Source organism: Cyprinodon tularosa, unplaced genomic scaffold, assembly GCF_016077235.1.
Source record: "Cyprinodon tularosa strain WSP-4 unplaced genomic scaffold, ASM1607723v1 ctg253, whole genome shotgun sequence".
NCBI lineage: Eukaryota > Metazoa > Chordata > Actinopteri > Cyprinodontiformes > Cyprinodontidae > Cyprinodon > Cyprinodon tularosa.
The window spans coordinates 170,508-189,640 of record NW_024038941.1 but is presented as its reverse complement, the minus strand read 5'-3'; the positions used below and the strand labels follow the sequence as shown (position 1 = coordinate 189,640).

Genomic DNA, 19,133 nt, shown 5'->3' with positions numbered 1-19,133 from the left:
GTCACCCACAGTTAAATACACTGATTCTGAAAAAAAATGTGGAAAATACTTGCTTCATAAATGTGGCCATTAAAATGCTTCAGTGTTATTCTATGGGTAAAATAGTAAAGCAAAGCATAGTAAAAGCATTTGGCACATTTAGAGAGATTTGGGGACAGAGGTGTCCCCAAAAGTTCAAAGCCCCAGAGCTCTGGAACTGTTGAAACTAGAGATCTGAAGTTTTCTGCATATGTGGTCGACATGATGTAATATAGATGTAATACAATGAGACATGCCTATTTTCAAGCATGTCTTTATTACTGCTGTTTATTTTCAAGAATAAAAAAAAACAACTTTGAGTCATGTTTGGACTGATGCAGCTAGGGCTGTGTTCTATTCCCCTAATTTTCATTTTATATATTCAGACACAAGAAGGTGTTAGCTTTCAAATAATGTATTGTGCATGTAATTTGGGCTTACAGTTCTTAAGTTATTTGCTTTTCCATTTGGGTATGCAAATAGCCTAGAATTCCCCAAAATGACGTGGCTGTTAAGAGGATTTATATCTCCATTGCTAAAATAATATTACTCATACTCCTTATCTCTCGCTTCATCCGGGACTGGTCTGTGAGGCCATCAGTCTCAGCACAGACTCCTAGACTTCCCTCTGCCCAGACAGTTCTGGCTCTGCTGGGGGCATCTGAAGGTGCTCCAAGGCCTGCTGAGAGACTTGTCCTGGATCCTGACCTGGGCCTCCTCCTGGTGGGACATGCCTGGAACACCTTCGTCGGGAGGTTCCCCAGGCGGCATCTGAAAAAGATGTCCTTGCCCCTTTAGCATACTCCTCTGGATGTGGAGGAAAAGTGGCTCTACTCCGAGTCTCTCCAAATGAAGGGACCCCCTCACCCTATGTTCAAGGGAGAGCCCAACCACCCTGCAAAGAGAGCTAATTTCAGCCGCTTGTGTCCGGGATATTGTTCTTTCAGTCATGATCATAATTTTATGACCAGAGGTGAGGGAAGGAACATAGACTGACCTGTAAATCAATTGCTTTGCCTTTTCGCTCAGCTCTCTCTTCACCACACTGCCCCTGTGGGAAACGGTGACCCCTGGAGGTGTAGGGAAGAACGGGGCCCCCAGCTCTGAACTGAACAGTGTTTCATTATTGGACTTCAGTGCAGGTCAGATTGTCCAAAATGAACACAAGTATAAGGATGGCCATCGGTGCATTTGGCACCAGGACACCCTAGGCCAGAGGTCGATGATTGACTTTTGAACTTCTGAATCTTCTGCCTTTCGCGTGTCTTGGACATTCGGGTGAAAAGAGGGGCAGCCGAGGTATAAGAGGATGGATTTAAAGGAATAGTACACCCAAAACATGTACACTACTGTTTATGCTCTAAAAACATTCTAAATGACTTCGTTTCGAGTAAATTCTGGATGCTACCCACTCAGGACGCTTGGAATATATTGGACGAGCAGTATGGAGGAATATTGACACGTTTTTTGTGGACTTTTATGGACCTTTCTGCCTCGGGCACCATGGACCTCCATTATTTGAATGTCAGCAGACAGCAAGAAGCCTCCCAGATCTCCAGATGCATTTGAGATATCAAAAAAAGTACTCCAGAGTGTTGTTCAGCATGGGGGTGAGTAGAAAATGAAGGCTAATCATGTTTTGGGTGTACTATTCCTTTAAGATGGTGGTTTTATTTGGTTAATTTTGGCTACTTTACTTCTGTCTGTTATATCGCTGTCTGATTTGGAAATTTGAATATTCTGGAAATCTGATTTTCTTTGTATTATCTTCGGTATGCAAGACACACTTTAGTTATTTCAATGTTAGTTATGCTAACCCTGCCAATGAAAAGATGAAGATGGTCAAAATACAAACTGTAATCATTTTGCTGTGTTCTTTTAAAATAATAATAAAGCTCCTTTACATTGACAGATCTCAATGCTTCAAAAAACATGTAATTAGAAATGCAAGAATCTATCTTTAGAGTTGTTACCTAAAATCTATGAAATGTTGTAAACTGGAAAAAAATATCTAGAAATCTAAATCTAAAGAAAAGTAATTTTAAAATGTGTTGAATGCTGAACAGTTTATTGCTTCTTAGAAGTAGTGAATATCACCAAACCACTAAAGTTAAACATGTTTGAAAATGAATACACAAATTTAGGACTGTTGGCTCTCTTTTGGTCCTTAAAGAATAAAGACACTGTATTTTATTTTCATTCTAGCGCTTAAATTCAATGATTACTGCCTGGGAGCATTAACCATTACATATTGGTATTGCATGGGTGAGGACAACCTATTTGGCTGGATCCCTTTTTTTTTTCCTGACACATCCTCTTCTTGCTGCTCTCCCCATTTTTATTCTTTATTTTTTAAGGGGAGATTTGAGAGACATGTTTTTTTTTTTTTTTTTTATTGGCATCTGTTGCTATGGTTGTGACAGCCCCTTTAAATCGACATGTGATGCTATTTCCATGGACACGGATCAGGAAGACACAGGGGTCCAAGGTGTAGGTGGGAGACAGTTCACCACCATTAGTGGGTCTCTGTGTTAGCCTGAACAAAGACTGTAAGGGAGGAAGAGAAGGATTAGGATGATGTTAACCAGAGAGGTGCAGGAGCCGGAAACAGATGGAATGTGAGAGTGAGAGGCTGAAGTGTTTTTTTTTTTTTTTTTTTTTTTTTTTTTTTTTTTATTTAAAGTGAGAGGCAATTTGATTTTGATGTAAATTTACATGTTGAAAAAGAAAGTTGTCATTCAGATCACAGGAGAACAAGATGAAAAGAAGTGAGACGTTTTTAATGCATATTTTTTAATTTTCTTAAACCCAAATCTTAGTTTCAATAAACAAACTGAATCGATGTTATGGTGGAAAAAAATATTTAAGTAATTTATTATAACTCATGTTTGGGTGCAGATGTCACTGTTAAATGTGTCTCTTTCTGTCAGTGTGCCTTCACTAAGACGGCTGTCATGGATAGAAAAAAAAAAAAGGAAATGAATGAGAAAAACAAACTGCAGCATTTGCATTAATTAATCCAATTGTGATGGATGAAAGAGGAGCCGACAGATCGCTCTGACCTCTTTCAAATGTGGTCTTCATCACATATGGTGACTTTTCTTTTACTGGTCTGAACACAAATGTGCTCTGGACTACGTTCAGCCGTCACCCACGCATCTGCTGTGCCTTCGCTGACTAATTGGCAAAGTTTTAGACAAGATTTGTCCATGTCCAAGGCAAAAAAACAGTGTGAAACAGAGTTTGAATTCCTCTGATCCCTCAGATTTTTTTTTTCAACATGCAAAGATTTCAGCTCTCTTGGTTAGTTTTGCCTTTTTTTTCTATTCGTTAATAGAAAGTTGTTTTTTTTTTTTGTTTGCACCCAGAAAAAACTAAAACTTCCATATCTTGGCATTTATTGCACACCACAAAGTAAAATACAAAGCAAAATCCTTGTATTGGTTATTGTCAGTAATTATTGATTGAAATAAGGACCAGGAAAAACAAGTCCAAAATAAAATTTGAGGTTAGAGGTTATTTAAATGAACCTCTACCTTTTACAAAATGGTTAATCCTACCACTAACTTTGCTTAATTTAGCCATGAGAAGTTGAGAGACTAAATCCTTTCTTCTGCCTTCATTACCCAGAATGCCTTGTGGTTTTGAATTGGAGTTCTTTGAAATTATAGAAAAATGTACAGTTGTGCTTGAAAGTTTACATAACCTTCCATTGATGACAGAAACAAATCAGGTACCATTAAAATAAATTTAAACTGACAAAAGTAATAAATAAAAATTATACATGTAAACCATTGATTTATTAAATATATGAATGTATATATGTGTGTGTGTGTGTGTGTGTGTGTGTGTGTGTGTGTGTGTGTGTGTGTGTGTGTGTGTGTGTGTGTGTGTGTGTGTGTGTGTGTGTGTGTGTGTGTATATACACTCCTCAAAAAAAATAAATAAAGGAACACTTTGTAATGAGAGTATATAACATCAAGTTAATTTTTCTTCTGGGATATTGATTTGGTCAGGTTAGTAGCAGAGGGGGTTGTTGATCAGTTTCAGCTGCTTTGGTGTTAATGAAATTAACAACAGGTGCACTAGAGGGGCAACAATGAGATGACCATCAAAGCAGGAATGGTTTTACAGGTGGAAGCAACTGACATTTTTCCCCTCCTCATCTTTTCTGACTCTTTTTCACCAGTTTTGCATTTGGCTAGGGTCACTGCCACTACTGTTAGCATGAGGCGCTACCTGGACCCTACAGAGGTTGCACAGGCAGTCCAACTCCTCCAGGATGGCACATCAATACGTGCCATTGCCAGAGGGTTTGCTGTGTCTCCCAGCACAATCTCAAGAGCATGGAGGAGATTCCAGGAGACAGGCAGTTTCTCCAGGAGAGCTGGACAGGGCTGTAGAAGGTCTAGAACATATCAGCAGGACCGGTATCTGCTCCTTTTTGCAAGGAGGAGCAGGAGGAGCACTGCCAGGGCCCTACAATTGTGAGTTTATAATTTTCTATGAGGAATAAAGAGCGCATCATATCTGATGTATCTCTATTCATATTGATCAAGTTTGTATTGTAATATATATGGTATAATATTGCAATATAATATAATGTTTATTGCCCAGCCATAGAATTAATAAAGGAACACAAACGGTTAGAAGTATGATGCACAACCAACCTTCAAGCTGACCATTCCGGTTTACATTAAAACTTACATTTCCCTTTTTTTTCTATCTAACTAACTGACTTCTTGTGTGCGATTAGACGCCCCTGCGTTTCTTCCTGGCACTTTTACTCCAGAACCGATCCACAGTATTATCCGACATCGACTATTCTAAAACTGAGCTAAACTTTAACTGTTTTTATTCTAATTAATGCAGAGAGATGTTTAAAGTGATTATTGATTTAAAAATATGTTTATATATAAAATAATAATAAAAAACTCTCTAATGGACATGGTGATAATACTTGTGTTAATTCTATCTATACTTCTGGAAAACAGTTATTCTATTGTCTTCACTACATGTGAGATATTTTTTCTTCAATAACACATTTTAATAAAAGTAATATTGAAAAACAAATTTTCTCACAATAATGCTGGTAGAAAAAGATGTTGTGAAGTTGTTAGTGTAAACATTGAAACTGGAAGGAACAATGTTGATCAATGTTGTTGGCCATGTTTTGCAGTCCTAATTCTACTCTAAACTTTTCCTCATTCATTCATAAAAATAGTCAGATTTATTAAGTACAGACAGAGAATTAAGCAGCTTGGCTTCATCTTTTTCCATCTACTCATGTTACCAAAATGTATGTTGCATTCTCCTGACTATCTGTGTCACTCATCTGGTTTTTATCCGTTTCCTTTGTCATAAATTGACTCGATTTGTTGTAACGATAGAGGGTTATGCATGATGCAGCATTACCGCACTCACTAGAATGGGTTTTATTTGGGACAGAAAAAAATGGATGACACAGTCAGTGTGAATGAGGCTTTTGATCAGTCCACCAGCTGCTTTTAGCTTTCACAAACTCCAAGCAGAAACACAGAGCTGGAATCTTTGCTTCCAGTTTTAAAATCTCTTAAATGCACGCACTGTTTAAAGCTGTGTGTGTTTCTTTATCATTAGTGTTTTAAAATCTGTTTCATGTATAGATTCTTGTCACTTGATCTAATTTCTTTTCTACAAAAAAAAAAGTTGAATGCCAATCCTTACAGCTGATCTTTGAAAGGAAAGTTAATCTGTAACGGAAAAGATTTTAAAGTGGGCACGGTGTCCTGAGATTAAGAATTACATATGTTTAAAGAAGCCTTTTCTTTTAAAGATCATACTGGTTTCTCTGGTCTTATTTTTTCATGTTAGTTTTTTTTATTATTATTCTAACTCTTATTTCAACTATTAGATAATAAATCTAAGTTTGGTGAAATGCTGCTCTCAGATGAGTCAGACCCTCTCAAAATTATGTCTGATCCTATATTTGAATATGAAATGACACCTTGCTGAAACATAAACCGACTGGTGTTCTTTTGCTAATGAAAACTGTGTGGGCTGAAGGTTGGATTTATTTCCAATGTATGAAGTAATTGGAAACCTAAAGTGGATTTGAATACCGCCACAATAAAGCCACAAGTCATTTATTAAACGTATCAAGAAGATGAGCAGCAGTCCAAGACTGACTGGAAATTGAAATTCACTTATTCTTTTTACACTGTAGGTTATGCATGTGATTTTTTATTTTTTATTTTAAGTGAGTATCGCATTCTGAGTGCTTCCCACAGTGTTAGTTGTTTTACACTGAATTATTAACAAAAAAAAAGAAGAAATTATGAGCTGAAGTAATTTAGAATAAGATTTCCGTTTCCTTTAAAACGGATCAAAATAAAAAGAAAGGAAATAAAGATGTTGGTAAAAATCAAGGAGAACTTCTATGCAAGATTCAAGAAAAGTTCAAGTGCTGTAGTTTTGGTAAGCTATGAATAAGAAGGATTACTTTATCATTTTCTTAGTTTATTTTAACTTACATTAATTTACTTTGATACATTATACGATACATACATTATACATTATATGATACATAGATTTAACTAAATGTCAAGAGGTTTCAAAAGAGCTCAATCAAAGTCTTAATATATTTTAGATTAATTTACACACCCTTGAACTACATTAAACTAGGGCTGAAACAATTAATTGTTAAACTTAGAGTAGAGACTCTAAACATGCCTTTAGATGACAGAGCAGCCCACTTAGAGCAGGAATTCTACATTTATTTCAAAAAAATATATATACAAATTTTGCATTTAAGATATAAAAAAAACCTTGTTAATCTGTAAATTTGCTCTAAAACTTTTCTACTTGAGGAGGCTAGATAGTTTCATCAGGTTTAATATTGCAAAAAGTCTTCCTTAAGGATCCTTTTGCAATCCAATTATTAATCAATTAATCAAAAAAATAACCAAAAGATTAATCGATTTGCAAAATAATCATTAGTTGCAGCCTTACATTAAACATGGGTAATGTAAAGGACTTTTCCAATTATTATAAATACCTGGTAGTTGTGGCCTCCATGGTTTTGGAGTAATTCCTGTTTCGTGTGGCGCCATGTTGGTTTTTAACCATCCGTTTACTTTTTAGTAAATTAAGAAATCTGAAAACTGCTTTTCTCCTGTTTTTTCAAAGATTTTTGTTAGACCTGAAACAAGTGTTACATCCTATAAGAGGAATTTATCACTTATCTTAAGACACTGTCCTTTGAAAATAGGGACTCCAGCCATTTTTTAAACCTAAAGTATACAGACTTTTAAACTCTCATAATCAAGCAACAAGCTTCTTTAGATTTTATTTGCTTATTAGTTTTTCTGAAATCCTTTGCAAATAATTAGGCCTGTTTTTAATATTATCACAGAACCCTCTTTTCGCTGAATATTACTTTCTGTTGACATTTGATCAGCTTAAGATACCAGCAGGGACTGAAATCGATTTGATGCCCACCCCAGGAGGGATTTATGTGTTGAGATCAGAAAATAGAATCAGCTGTTATTGCTGATATCAATCATGCTCATGGCCAAACATAAAGGCATCTGTCGCTGAGCTTTCACTTCAAGCTGACATAAACGTTTACTCCTTTTATCCATCTGCATCTCTGTCATTGTATTCTCCTTAATGCTCCTATTCATAAATTGTCTGTCTGACAGCCGGACTCCGTCTAACTGACACAAAGCCCTCCTGTAGCTGCTTCTTGTTGACCTCCCTCACTTTTCATACAGCCAAGAAATCAAGGACAGCTGCAGATGGTGCTGATGCTTGCAGATGAAGGCCGAGTGTCTCTATCGCAGAGAGCAGGGAGGCAAATTGAGCAGCAGTAACTGACTGCAGCTTCCTCTGTCAAATCTCCCGCTGACTGGCCATCTGTGTATGGCAGGCTCACCACCACTTGAATCATGTTCAGCATCAGGCTGCTTTCGTTTGCAAATAAAAATAGCCACTATCTAATAAAAATGAAACCTGAGCTCCCCGCAGCCTATGGCATCATCTTGTATGTCCCATTTTTCCACCAAGAACTATAGAAGGGCATTTCACTTGCTGAGAAAAGGAAATGGCGCATTGTTTTTTATGAAAACAGCAGCATCACAACAAATGCTTAGACATCCTTTAATCTTAGGAAGGGACTCTAAAGGGTTTATGGAGCTTGGAATAATTGTGCATAGCCCCGAGCTGCAGAACAAGATTAAAAACAAGTTTAAATTGAGCGTTTTTAGCAAATAGCGCTGATGCAAAAGGATACTTCTTTAAACTTTTTAAGACCTTATTTTTGTGACAAACGTATATCCTAAAATTGATAAGAATAAATGCAAGTTGCAGCACAAAGTGTTATTCTTGTCTTATCCATATTTATTTTAATGTCATACGAAGTAGGGCCACAAACATCCAGAAGCTTTTCATTCAGGCACTGACTGGGGCACCCATGTTTACTAAACCTTGCTAAATGCAGAAAGGGTCTTCAGATAAAGCCTTTGGTTTTTTATTTCTTTTTCAGAAAAAGAAAAAACAATTGAGACAAGACCTTTGAGAACTGTGCAACAGAGGGCAGGAGTAAGAACATTTAATAAACCTGTTTTTTAACAAATAAACTATATTTAGTTTTTATTTATTTATGTACATAATCAGTTCTGTCTTAAATATATTTATTTCCAGTTTTATCTGAATTATAACATAGACTTGTTATTTTTAATTAGTGCACTTTTGTCCCTCTGTGCTGTAAAAGAAATGGCTTTTTAGACACTTCAGATGTAATACACCTTGATGAAATGTTTATTTTTCCTAGCATCGTTGTGTACTCTCTGATTTGTCACCACTCATGGTATTTTAGTGAAGTGTCCTGGTTTTGTTCTCAGTTTTGTTTAATAAAAAAGTCTCTTTATACCTCAAAGAAAGGATTGAGTTACTGTCGTCTTTGTGTTTTGTTGCTTTTAAGAATTTTTGGCTTCCATTTTGCACATAAAGCCTTTTATGGTGTTGTGTAAAAATACCCACAGGCATCCTTTTATTCCATCCAAAGTGACATCCTCCTGCAGCACTGGGGAGATCACGAAGCGGGCAGAGTGGTGCTTCACACCTGACACTGTGTCCTTGTTGTGCTGGATGTTGTGATTTAACTTCAGGCTTCCGCTGCGTTATGCAGAAGTTTTCTCATTTTTATCTGCCCATGAGTGCCGGCTGAGTTTTCACAGCCTGATTCTGTTTATTAACACTTTCTCAGTGTCTTTACTTTGCTGTACTCTAGTGCTATTGCTGTTAATGCTGGTAAAGGTGGTGTTACATGTTGGTGTAGCTATAGTTCTCAAAGCTGCAGGCTTCTCTCCAACTCCTTCTCAGATCTTTTCACGCCAAAGTAGTTTTTTCTTTGTCCTTTAAAGTGTCAAATACATTGAAACAGATGCTTATGAGATGATGTTGTTTGTCTTCTAGGGGACTCGTTCACACAGTTCCGGTTTGCAGAAGAGAAGGATTGGGAGATGGATCCATTCACAGCCAGTCAGGTGAAACTCTGCAGTATTTTCATGACCCTTATCCAATCATAGGTCTCACCACTTGAGATTTAATTTAGCACTAAAGTGTGAAATGTGTTAGTCTATTATGGCTGAATGCAAAAATTAATCAAGATGAGCGCAAGCTACGTGGACTTCTTCACCATGATCTCATTTCTTAATGTATTTGTTTTTTTCATATATTGTTTTAATTAGGGAAAACAACAGTAAACACCAGTTTATTCTTTTATTCAAGCATTTTTAATTAAATTTCACCACTTTGTCTTTTGTTTAATTTTATCTATTGAACCTTAGAAATATTTTCTATGGCAATTAATTTGTTAGACATCTTAAAGCCACAGCTTAAATCATCCACAGATTGTCTGTTGAGTTTATTTCTGACCTCTGGCTTTGTAATTCCAGATCTTGTGTTTTTATCAGCCAGTCCTTAGATGTTTCGGGTATATTTACACTTTAGGTGATGCTGAAAAAAAAATCAGTGTACAGCCTTTTGGCAGCAACCTTCAAGAGCACCAGGGCTTTCTTTATTAGGATGCCACAATGGTACATTTAACACTTTGTTTTTATCTATATCTTGGTAAATTTACGCTTTTTGAGTATTTGATTTAACAAAGTAATGTGACTGGGGAGACCAATGGGTAAACAAGGAAGTAATGCAGTCAGTCAACTCCCAGCAGAGGTATGGAAAGAAAAAAGGGAAAGTCCAAGACCAAATGTGAAATGGCAACAAAAAAAAAATGGACAGAAGTAGATCTCAGAATACAATATGATTATCAGAGTTTAATGAAGCAGGAATTTAAACCTCAGAAGCTGCTAAGTTGATGGATGCATGACGGGACAAATACATCATTATATAACGGTAACAGTTGCTTTAAATGGGGAGAAAAAAATACTTAAGAGTTGGTGTTCTTTTCACCAGGAATTAAAAAATAGGTCAAGGGTATTCTTCTTTTCCCATAATTCATTGTGGGTTGAAGCAGATTGGTCAGCTGGGGTCGGCGGATGATGAAGTTCAAAGCTGAGATAAGCAAAAATTGTAAAAAAAAAAAAAAAAAAAAAAAAAAACTTAAACAAAACTTTCTGTGACCCCAGAGGACGTTCAAGAAGTGCAAAGGCAAAAACGTAGCTTTGTAAAACTGAAACATCAGGTTTTTCAGTATAGCATTTAATTTCTGTTTTGGGCTTACCAGATCAGTATTCCCTCTCCAGTCATCTGGAGAGGGAATACTGATTCCCAGCAGTTCATTTTTAATCTCCCGCTGACTGTTACCATTGAGTGAAAGTTAAACACAAGTCAGAACTGCTGGAGTTCCTCAAGTGTTAAATAAACAGTAAAAAGAAAAACTTAATAAACAGAATATTTGTATCCAGACAATGTTATATTTTGCCTTAAATTTTGTTTAGTATATTCTATTGTCCTTTATTTTACCAGGTACATTGTTCAAGAAGTAATTCTTAATTGGGAATACAAAACTCCACTACATGATGAATTGCCTGTTCATTGCCTGCAGCTCTTTCCATGTACGGTCCTACATTTTCTCCAGTTCTTGATAATGGTCTCTGGTCTTCCACAATATTTACATAAAACTGTAGGATGTTTTACTTTCTCACCCTGACTGATTCATCTGGACGACATCATCATGATCCTATGTAACCTACTAAAAAACCAAGACTTCAGCCGGTTGATTTAATTGATAGACGGGTGAACTTAAATTCAGCTTAATCTGGGTTAAATATTTGATAAGACTTGGGGCAAATATTCACCAGGACAATAAATTTGAATGTATACCTGAAGATAAAACCTTGAATTAGTCATGATGCATATTTATACACTACAAAAACATATTTCAAAGGTGTGTTTATACTTTTGAAAGTCACTGCTGACACAGACGAGTCAAATGATGTCTTACTTGTTTGCTGAAGAATTAACTTTCCACAAAAAAAACACCAAAAATAGTCTTAATCAATAAATGAGAATATTATTGGACACATTATAGAAATTAAGTACTCACATAATGTTTAAGCCTTTATTTCTGATAATTATGCTAATGTTCTCCTTACAAAAAGTTAAAATGTTACATAAGACAGATTTTAAAATGGGATTTCTGATATGAAAATGTAAGCTTATGCTTATTTCCTTTCTTGTCAGCGTTGTTGAAGGCGTATAGCAATTCATTGACACTTCTGTTCTGTTTAGAAAATACAAATTCAGGAAGCTCCTCTAAAACTAAAAATTTGCATTTCTTTTTTGGAACTTTGAACAGTTTGTTTAGAATTTGCATTTTAGTTTAAAGGAAACGCGGCTAGTGATGGCTTTTCTGTTTTAGCAAAGATGGCTCCCGTCTCTGTAGCAGATCTGGACAGATTGGAGGTCAAAATTGTGTTATTCTTGAGGAGAAAGTATATAGCTGAATTTTGCCCAGAGCTGCTGGCTCTCCTGTGCATTTGTTTGGTTTCTCCGAGCAGTTCCCTCGGCTCTGGACCACAAAAATAAAGCCGCGCAGCTTTAGTTTGAGTGCTCTGGATTTGGGAAGAACCAGTTTTTGTCCAATTTAGAGTCAAAGCTTTAAAAATAAGTTCAGTTAATCGGTTCTATGGTTTTTATTAAGTGACTTATAAAATAGTTTTGTTGTTGAACTAAATAACAGATGTTACAATATGTTTCTGTATTAACATGTTTTTAATGAATTGATAATGCATTTAATGGTTTTATGAGCTATAGAGTCGCAAACAGGCCTTTCCTGTTGTGAAGTGGAACCTTCAAGTATAGGTTTTGCATTTTTAACCCTTTAAAGCCCGATCCAAGAATAAAACAAAACAGAAAATTACTTTTTTTTTTGGTTTGAATTCCTTATTTGCCCTTTTAACTAAAAAATAAAATAGAAATACATTTTTGATACTAATAATTTATTACTGTGCGATAAGTCAAGATTATTTTTTGTGTAGTCTTCTACTGGCTGTTATCAGGTATATCTGATTGTGTACAATAAGATTTTGAGCAAAGTTTTTACCATTAAATTATGCAAAAGGTGTCAGATGCAAAACATTTCAGAAACCGTATGTATCAAATACGATACATTTGGCATTACAGGGTTAAGCATTTCTGCAGCCGTTGGATTATGCTATAGTTTCAAAGTTTTCAACCAACAGGATTTCTGGCTGCTTTGAATCTTTGTGATGCTCCTGATGCCTTTTCTTTTAAGTAAACTTTGCTCCAATTTCCTGCCTACAACCAGCTTTGTCTTCTGTTTTCTCCATCTTCAGATGTCAGCCGTGTTTTTGGACCTCCCAGCACTCGCCCAGAGTCTCCAACAAGTACCTCTCCATCAAAGACTGAATCTAGAAGCTGAACTGGTTCAAGTATGAGCTTTGCTTGGGCCTGTTGTGATCTCAGTTGAAATTGAAGATGGTTAAATAAAGCATAGAGTGGTTAGTTCTTGCAAAGGAACAAATTAGTCTATACAAAAGTGCTTTTCCATTTTTCACGAATCTTAAAGGAGATGATTAAAATTTGCATTTTTTTCCCCCTCTTTCCTTTTTTGTTTTGAATTGAGACTTGACAATGTGGTTGCGGATAAACAGCTATCCAAGAAGTGTTGTCGTCAGAGACCATTTTTACAATTTTTTTGTTCGGCTGTTGTATTTTAATATAATTTTAGGATCTTAAACTGCCAGGTAACTAGATACTGTGGCTTAAAAAAAAAAAAAAACATGACAAACATACCTTGACTTCCATGCTTAACAGTGGTTTCTGCTAGTATTTGGTTTCCTCCAAACTTTGCATCATGTTCAAGATGTGATCCCTATTTGTTTCAAAAGTAGGATGCCCTTCTTGATGACCCTTAGGACTACTGTTGCCTTTTTAATCTTAATCCCTAAAGTGAGTTTTTTTTCCGACCTGAGTCGACACTTAAATGAATGATAAATGTTTGGACTCATTTTCAGATGGTAAAACAATCAATCGCTCATTTGAAAATTACATTTGAGCTGCCTTTACTACTCCTAAGACAATTACTGATATTCCTTTTCTTAACAATTGTTTGCTTTTGTAATTAGTTTCTAATCCAATGGTTGCTTTTCACATTTAAAGCAGTGCAGGTGAATGTTGTGTTCCTGCAGAGATAAAAAACAGTATGTGTATTTGAAGTTGTATTCAGTCGGGAAAAACAGGACTTGTACTGATTAGAAAATAGTTTCAGAACTTCTATATAGTAAATACTGTTAAAAGTTTTGTCTTCATGTTTTAGGTCTCGACACCAGTAGATCTACCAGCCGTGAGCCTCGCACCTAAACAGGAAGGATCCAAGATGGAGAAATTTCCTCCTCCATCTGGTGCTTTTAAAGGCCTTGGCACAAATCAGAAACCCTCTGTGGCTCCAGCGATGGGCTTGGACTCCCAGCTCTCCTCCGTACCAGTTAAGCCTAAGGAGGAGGATGATGGTGATGAAGAGCTAGACCAACTACTTTGTTTACAGAAACCGGTTTCAGGTGATGAGGGGCAGCAGATGGTCAGTGCTACAGAGGAGAAGAGAGATTCTCCAGAGAAAGGTGAGTAGAATTATAAGTGCTGTATGTTTATAAAACCTCTAGTTTAAATGAATTGAGATGTAGAGAGTGATGCTCATACTTATGCTAACTAGACTAAATGGTCCTAACCCCCCCTAGGATTGTCACCTTTAAGCTCTTGATTTTAATGTTTTTGTAAGAAATGTCCCGAGTTCATTTAGAAAAATCAATATAGGAGTATGACAAAACTCAAATCCTGCTGTAAGGAGCCATGGGGTCTTTTCTTGCCATTTTGCTAATCTAATGAAGCTAAAGTGGAAAACATACTATTGCTAGCTTATTGCTTTAGAAGCAACTAAATTGTGATTCTAATTGACTAAACAAAACCTAGTCCTGTTTGTTGCAGCATGTTGAAACTGTCCTTTAAAATCTAGAGAGCCTATTTGAGACACTAATATTAAACGACCTTTGTATTAAAAACATTTTTTTTTCTTTTTAAACATCTGATATAGGAAATACTATTTATACAACTAGAGATGTATAAAAAAAAATCTTAGAACATATTTCATGTTGTTATACTTTATTCAAGCACATTAGTTGGCTCTTTGCCATGGTAGAGGCTCCAAAGAGCCGCCAGTTGCAGACCCCGCCTTTAGAAATGTCATTAACCTCACTGGTGGTGCTGGAAGCAGGTATCCCAAGACTTATTTTATATGTAGATGTAAAATACTCATGTTTGTTTAAAGGGTGTGAAGATGTGAACGAGGAGGTTACAGAAGTGACTGAAGAAAAAACTACAGACAGCAGTATTATTAGCCCTCCAAAGTCTACGACTGTGAAAGAAGCGATGACTGAGGAGGATCTGGAGGACTGGCTGGACAGCATGATCTCCTGACCAAGAAGAAGGTGCATGATTAAAGACTGGACACTCTACTTAAAAGGATCTTGTAAAGTTTACAAAAATGTGTTAAACTAGTGTTTTTCCATCACTGGTCTGCTTGGATGAAGACTTACAGTACGTCCAAACCTTTGATAAAATGTGTGCTCAGCGCTGTACATTTAGTAGAGAAGACTCTGTTCCTGTCAGCTGCCAAAGATTGATGGCTAAACAGGCAACAAATGATGCATAGTTGTATTGCATTAGTTTATTTTCCTCCCTTCATTCAAAAGAAACCTTCCAAAGCTACTAGATACGTACAAATGGCCATACAGCAGTTCACTGTTCAACTAGCCAATAAATCATTTATAATTCTCTGTGGTGGGGTTCGCTTACTGTGGAAAGAGATGCAGGGTGGGTAGGGCTCCACCAAACTAAGCAACATTTACACAAGAAAGGTCTAGATTTTATACAACAAATGTATTTTTTTTCTGCTTGTTTGAAAGCCAAAAAAAAAGTTTTAAATCAGCTTGTGATTAAGACGGGAACTAGAGCACTGCTTGTGTTAAGAACAAAGATTAGATTTGCATAGTTTTTTCCAAAGGCACTTAATAAACACCTAAAGAGTCATGTCCGGTCGGTCCTGAAGGAAACATGTTCATTTCATTACACACTTTGAAAGGCAGATCATTTGACATTAACTCGATCAGCATCGATCAATTCTAGGAGGGCAAACACCCACTCAGGTTTGCACTGACCACTTGTGCATATACAGACATTCAGTCGTCATGCCTTAACATGTTTCAGATGTCTACACACAACACACTGTACACGGTTGGGTTTAAGCAAGTAAAAAGGCAATATGATTCAGAATCAAAAGAAGAGATTGCATAAATGGGGCGCTGTGGCAGGAAGTAAGAGTCAAATCAGCAGTAAAATTCAAGATGTGTTCAGGTTCAGTTAAAAAGGGTGACGTCAAGTAGGATGGGGGGGTAGGTGCCAGCTGTGGTGTCCCCCCTCCCTAACCCAGCTGGTCCTCATATTGCTTACGGAAGCAGTCTCCTGTAGGGAAGAAGTCCCAGCATCTCTCCTGGTACATCTTCCACACATACGACTCCTGGAACAGAAAGGGACACAATTTTTGAGTTTTAAAATATGAGGCATCTTACCAAGTATTCATATTAATCAATAATGAAGTGGAATGAGTCCTTACATTTGTATGACATACAATGTTACACCAATGTGTCTGGTTAAACAGTCCTATTAAAATGATTGTTTGCATGCCTGAATTTGTATTTTACATAAAATAAAAACTTAAACCTCTGGTGCACCAAAATTGTCCAAACAAACCCACGCATTGCTTCGTTCTCCTGCAACATTTCAACCCACTTGAAACGTTGCATAAGTAAAACCTACTGAAATTGGAGAGCTTCATGTCTATTCTTTGTTTTCTTATTGTGCAGAGACGGCGCATAAAGAGGCTGCACTGATGGCCACAGACAATTGTTTTCACATACCTGACCCGTGTGTTCAGTCTCATCCTTGTTGATCAGGTACATCAGGAAGAACCTGCTCATAGGAAGTCAGAGGTTAATCAGAATGTCCACACTTTAAACTTCTAATATCTATAGCTGCACTTACAGGTAGTTGGCCAGGTTGTGCTCTTGTAGGGTGTGAGTTTCAAACCCATGAGGCGTTCGATCAAAGTAGTCATTTCCAATACCACAGATGAAGCATTTTGTCTGATGAAAACAAGAGGTGGTTTTATAAAGCCCTACAATTGTACTGACATTAGTAACACTAGAGTAAAGTATTTGGAGGAAAGACTCATGAAGTACTGGTGATCTTATTCACCAATTTAAATTATGTAATCAGACTAAAATATAAAATTATGTGCAAATTCTGGTATTGGAAAATTGGAAAAAAGAAATTGGGCAATAAAAGCACTTCCAAGTATGTTAGAACAGGGTAAACATCCTACAGTGATGTATACTTTTTATTCTATATTACCTCCTAATGTTATCCAAGCCTTAGCAGATAGAACAAAAAATTACTTCAGCATTTTAGCTTAAAATTTGTTTTTCATTCAGTAAAGTAACTAGTTACTAACCAGCTCTAGAAGTATTATAGAAAAATACCATAACTTTTTATATATTTTTTTCATTATTTATCCTTACAAAGAAATATGAAAAACAAATATTTAAGATGTTTATTTAATGCATTAATTTTTACTTTTTAAATGCCCACTGAGTTTGCTCAAAAAAACTAGATTTTCACCTTTTAAATTGTCAAACATAGTGATGGTAGGATCATGATGTGGGGCTAATTTAGGTTGTGGTGCAATGTTCAGAAGAGTTAGAACTGGTATGAGTTTCATTCACCTCTTAAACTCTTCACCTTGATCAAGAGCTAAACATTTAACAATTGGACATAATTGGTTAATCAGGGGAAAATTATTCCAAAATATTAAAAATAGCTAAATTTGAGTGTTGAAAAGCATTGATAGAAGTAGTCTAAAATCTTGTATGTAGAGTTAGAACTGAAACCACAGCAGTAATGGGTTCTAATCCAAAATGTATATTTTTCTAACAGTTGATGTCTTACCTCCATGTCCTCCTTCACCTGCTCCTGCTGGTCTCTCAGCTCACCAAAGGCATCAATGATCAAACCTATAGGAAGTTGGAAAGTTCTGACTAGGCCTGAAGCACTTTAAGATCTGTTAAGACAAGAGTCAATATTTACCCTGGATAATGGCCAGCAGGATGACGATGACAAAGAAGAAGAAGGTGATGTCAAACAGGATGCGGTAGAGTTCATAGGGATCTCCAGCCGGGTCCTCCAACTCGTCTCCGATGCCTCCTCCGGCTCTCACACCGACATACATGTGGAACAGGTAGCACTACGCAGAAGCAAAATAAAATTATGATGAAATTATCTGCCTGAACTTCAGAAAGTTTTGTCATGTGCAAATGAATGGAAATAGTAACTTAATTCCTGCATACTTCTAGGGTAAATACCAGCTATATATTTAGTTAAATACCTCTGCTTAACTTTTGATGTTATGAAGTTTAGATATATGTAATATTTTCAATAACAGCTTAGAGAAGTAGCTTTAGAACCTATCAAGGTCATAAAGTTTTCTTAAAAGGACCTATCAATAGGTAGAGTGGTTTAAAAAACATTCCAATCATTGCAGAAAAAGCATCTCTACTCAATCTTGTGTCATCATGCCATGATCAAGGTCGGTAAGATTTGATCGTCATTCTATTCAGAACAAAAGGCAAAGGAATTTTTTCAGCTCCAAACATTTGCTTCATTAAAAAAAAAAGTAATTTAATTTCCTGCCTTTTATTTTTGTTTGACGTACCGTCATCATGTCGTCACACTTCATGTCGGGCTCGTCTTCATCCTCGCTCTTATTGTAGAATTTTCTAAAGAAGTTGAAGGCCACCACAGTATAGAGGTAGACGACTACGGCCAGCAGACCCACTGTCAGAACGAGCTGCAAGGACAGGATGCTCGTTAAAAAAAGACAACGATGCTGGTTGACAGCTAATAGAACAGCAACCTTCACTGGTTTCTAAAAAGGGATTTTTTTTTGGATCAATCGTTCAGGGTCTGAGTCATTCTCTACTCAGCCAAGTGCAGTGCTTTCAGGGTCAGCACAGTCATGAATTTCAATATTTAGACACTTTAAGCTTTTAACACCTCCTTAGATGGGATACAGTGGGCTGGACTCATAGTTTTGAATTGGAAATGCAGACTTATGGTCATTAAATCATTTTAACTGTTTTTAAAGAGCTATACCTGAAACCCATCTTGTAATCGTTTATCTCTATAGGATCCACAGTATTTGTTACTCTAATTCTTTATCAATACATTCTCTAGATTCTATTACTTTTTACTATTAAAAGGCCCTATGCTGTGTCAGAAATCCATCCAGATTTTTATTTTTTCCTGGTTGTGTTAGAAAGCCTTTTTTTTTTTTACTCGCTAGGAATAGGAAGCCGCATGCAGCTTTGCTTCTTGGATCCATCTTGCATAAAAAAGTGAGATGTTCTAGTGCATTCAAAACATGTTTTAAAACTGATTTAATAAAACATCACTCATGTCATTCAGATATAAATATTCAGTGACATTGATTTTAACGGCTCCTCAATGCTAACTAATCAGCAAATCCATTTGTTTATATTAAT

General features: G+C 36.4%; 2 protein-coding genes across 5 annotated transcripts in view; one reads left to right on the top strand and one right to left on the bottom strand.

Moving 5' to 3' along the window:
* Window positions 1-15,077, top strand: part of aven (apoptosis, caspase activation inhibitor) — a 59,853-nt gene extending 44,776 nt beyond the window's left edge. Inside the window, exons 3-6 of the mRNA XM_038288387.1 lie at window positions 9,475-9,545; window positions 12,819-12,914; window positions 13,802-14,102; window positions 14,807-15,077. Coding sequence (XP_038144315.1) covers window positions 9,475-9,545; window positions 12,819-12,914; window positions 13,802-14,102; window positions 14,807-14,955 — 617 coding nt within the window. The 3' untranslated portion in view covers window positions 14,956-15,077. The remainder of the gene's footprint in view (window positions 1-9,474; window positions 9,546-12,818; window positions 12,915-13,801; window positions 14,103-14,806) is intronic.
* A 113-nt stretch (window positions 15,078-15,190) lies between these two features.
* Window positions 15,191-19,133, bottom strand: part of ryr3 (ryanodine receptor 3) — a 143,846-nt gene continuing 139,903 nt past the window's right edge. For all 4 annotated transcript variants that reach the window (XM_038288380.1, XM_038288381.1, XM_038288382.1 and 1 more), the window contains 6 exons: window positions 18,305-18,439; window positions 17,680-17,836; window positions 17,542-17,606; window positions 16,579-16,679; window positions 16,455-16,506; window positions 15,191-16,054 (listed from right to left, as the gene is read on the bottom strand). In XM_038288380.1, coding sequence (XP_038144308.1) covers window positions 15,959-16,054; window positions 16,455-16,506; window positions 16,579-16,679; window positions 17,542-17,606; window positions 17,680-17,836; window positions 18,305-18,439 — 606 coding nt within the window. In that variant the 3' untranslated portion in view covers window positions 15,191-15,958. The remainder of the gene's footprint in view (window positions 16,055-16,454; window positions 16,507-16,578; window positions 16,680-17,541; window positions 17,607-17,679; window positions 17,837-18,304; window positions 18,440-19,133) is intronic.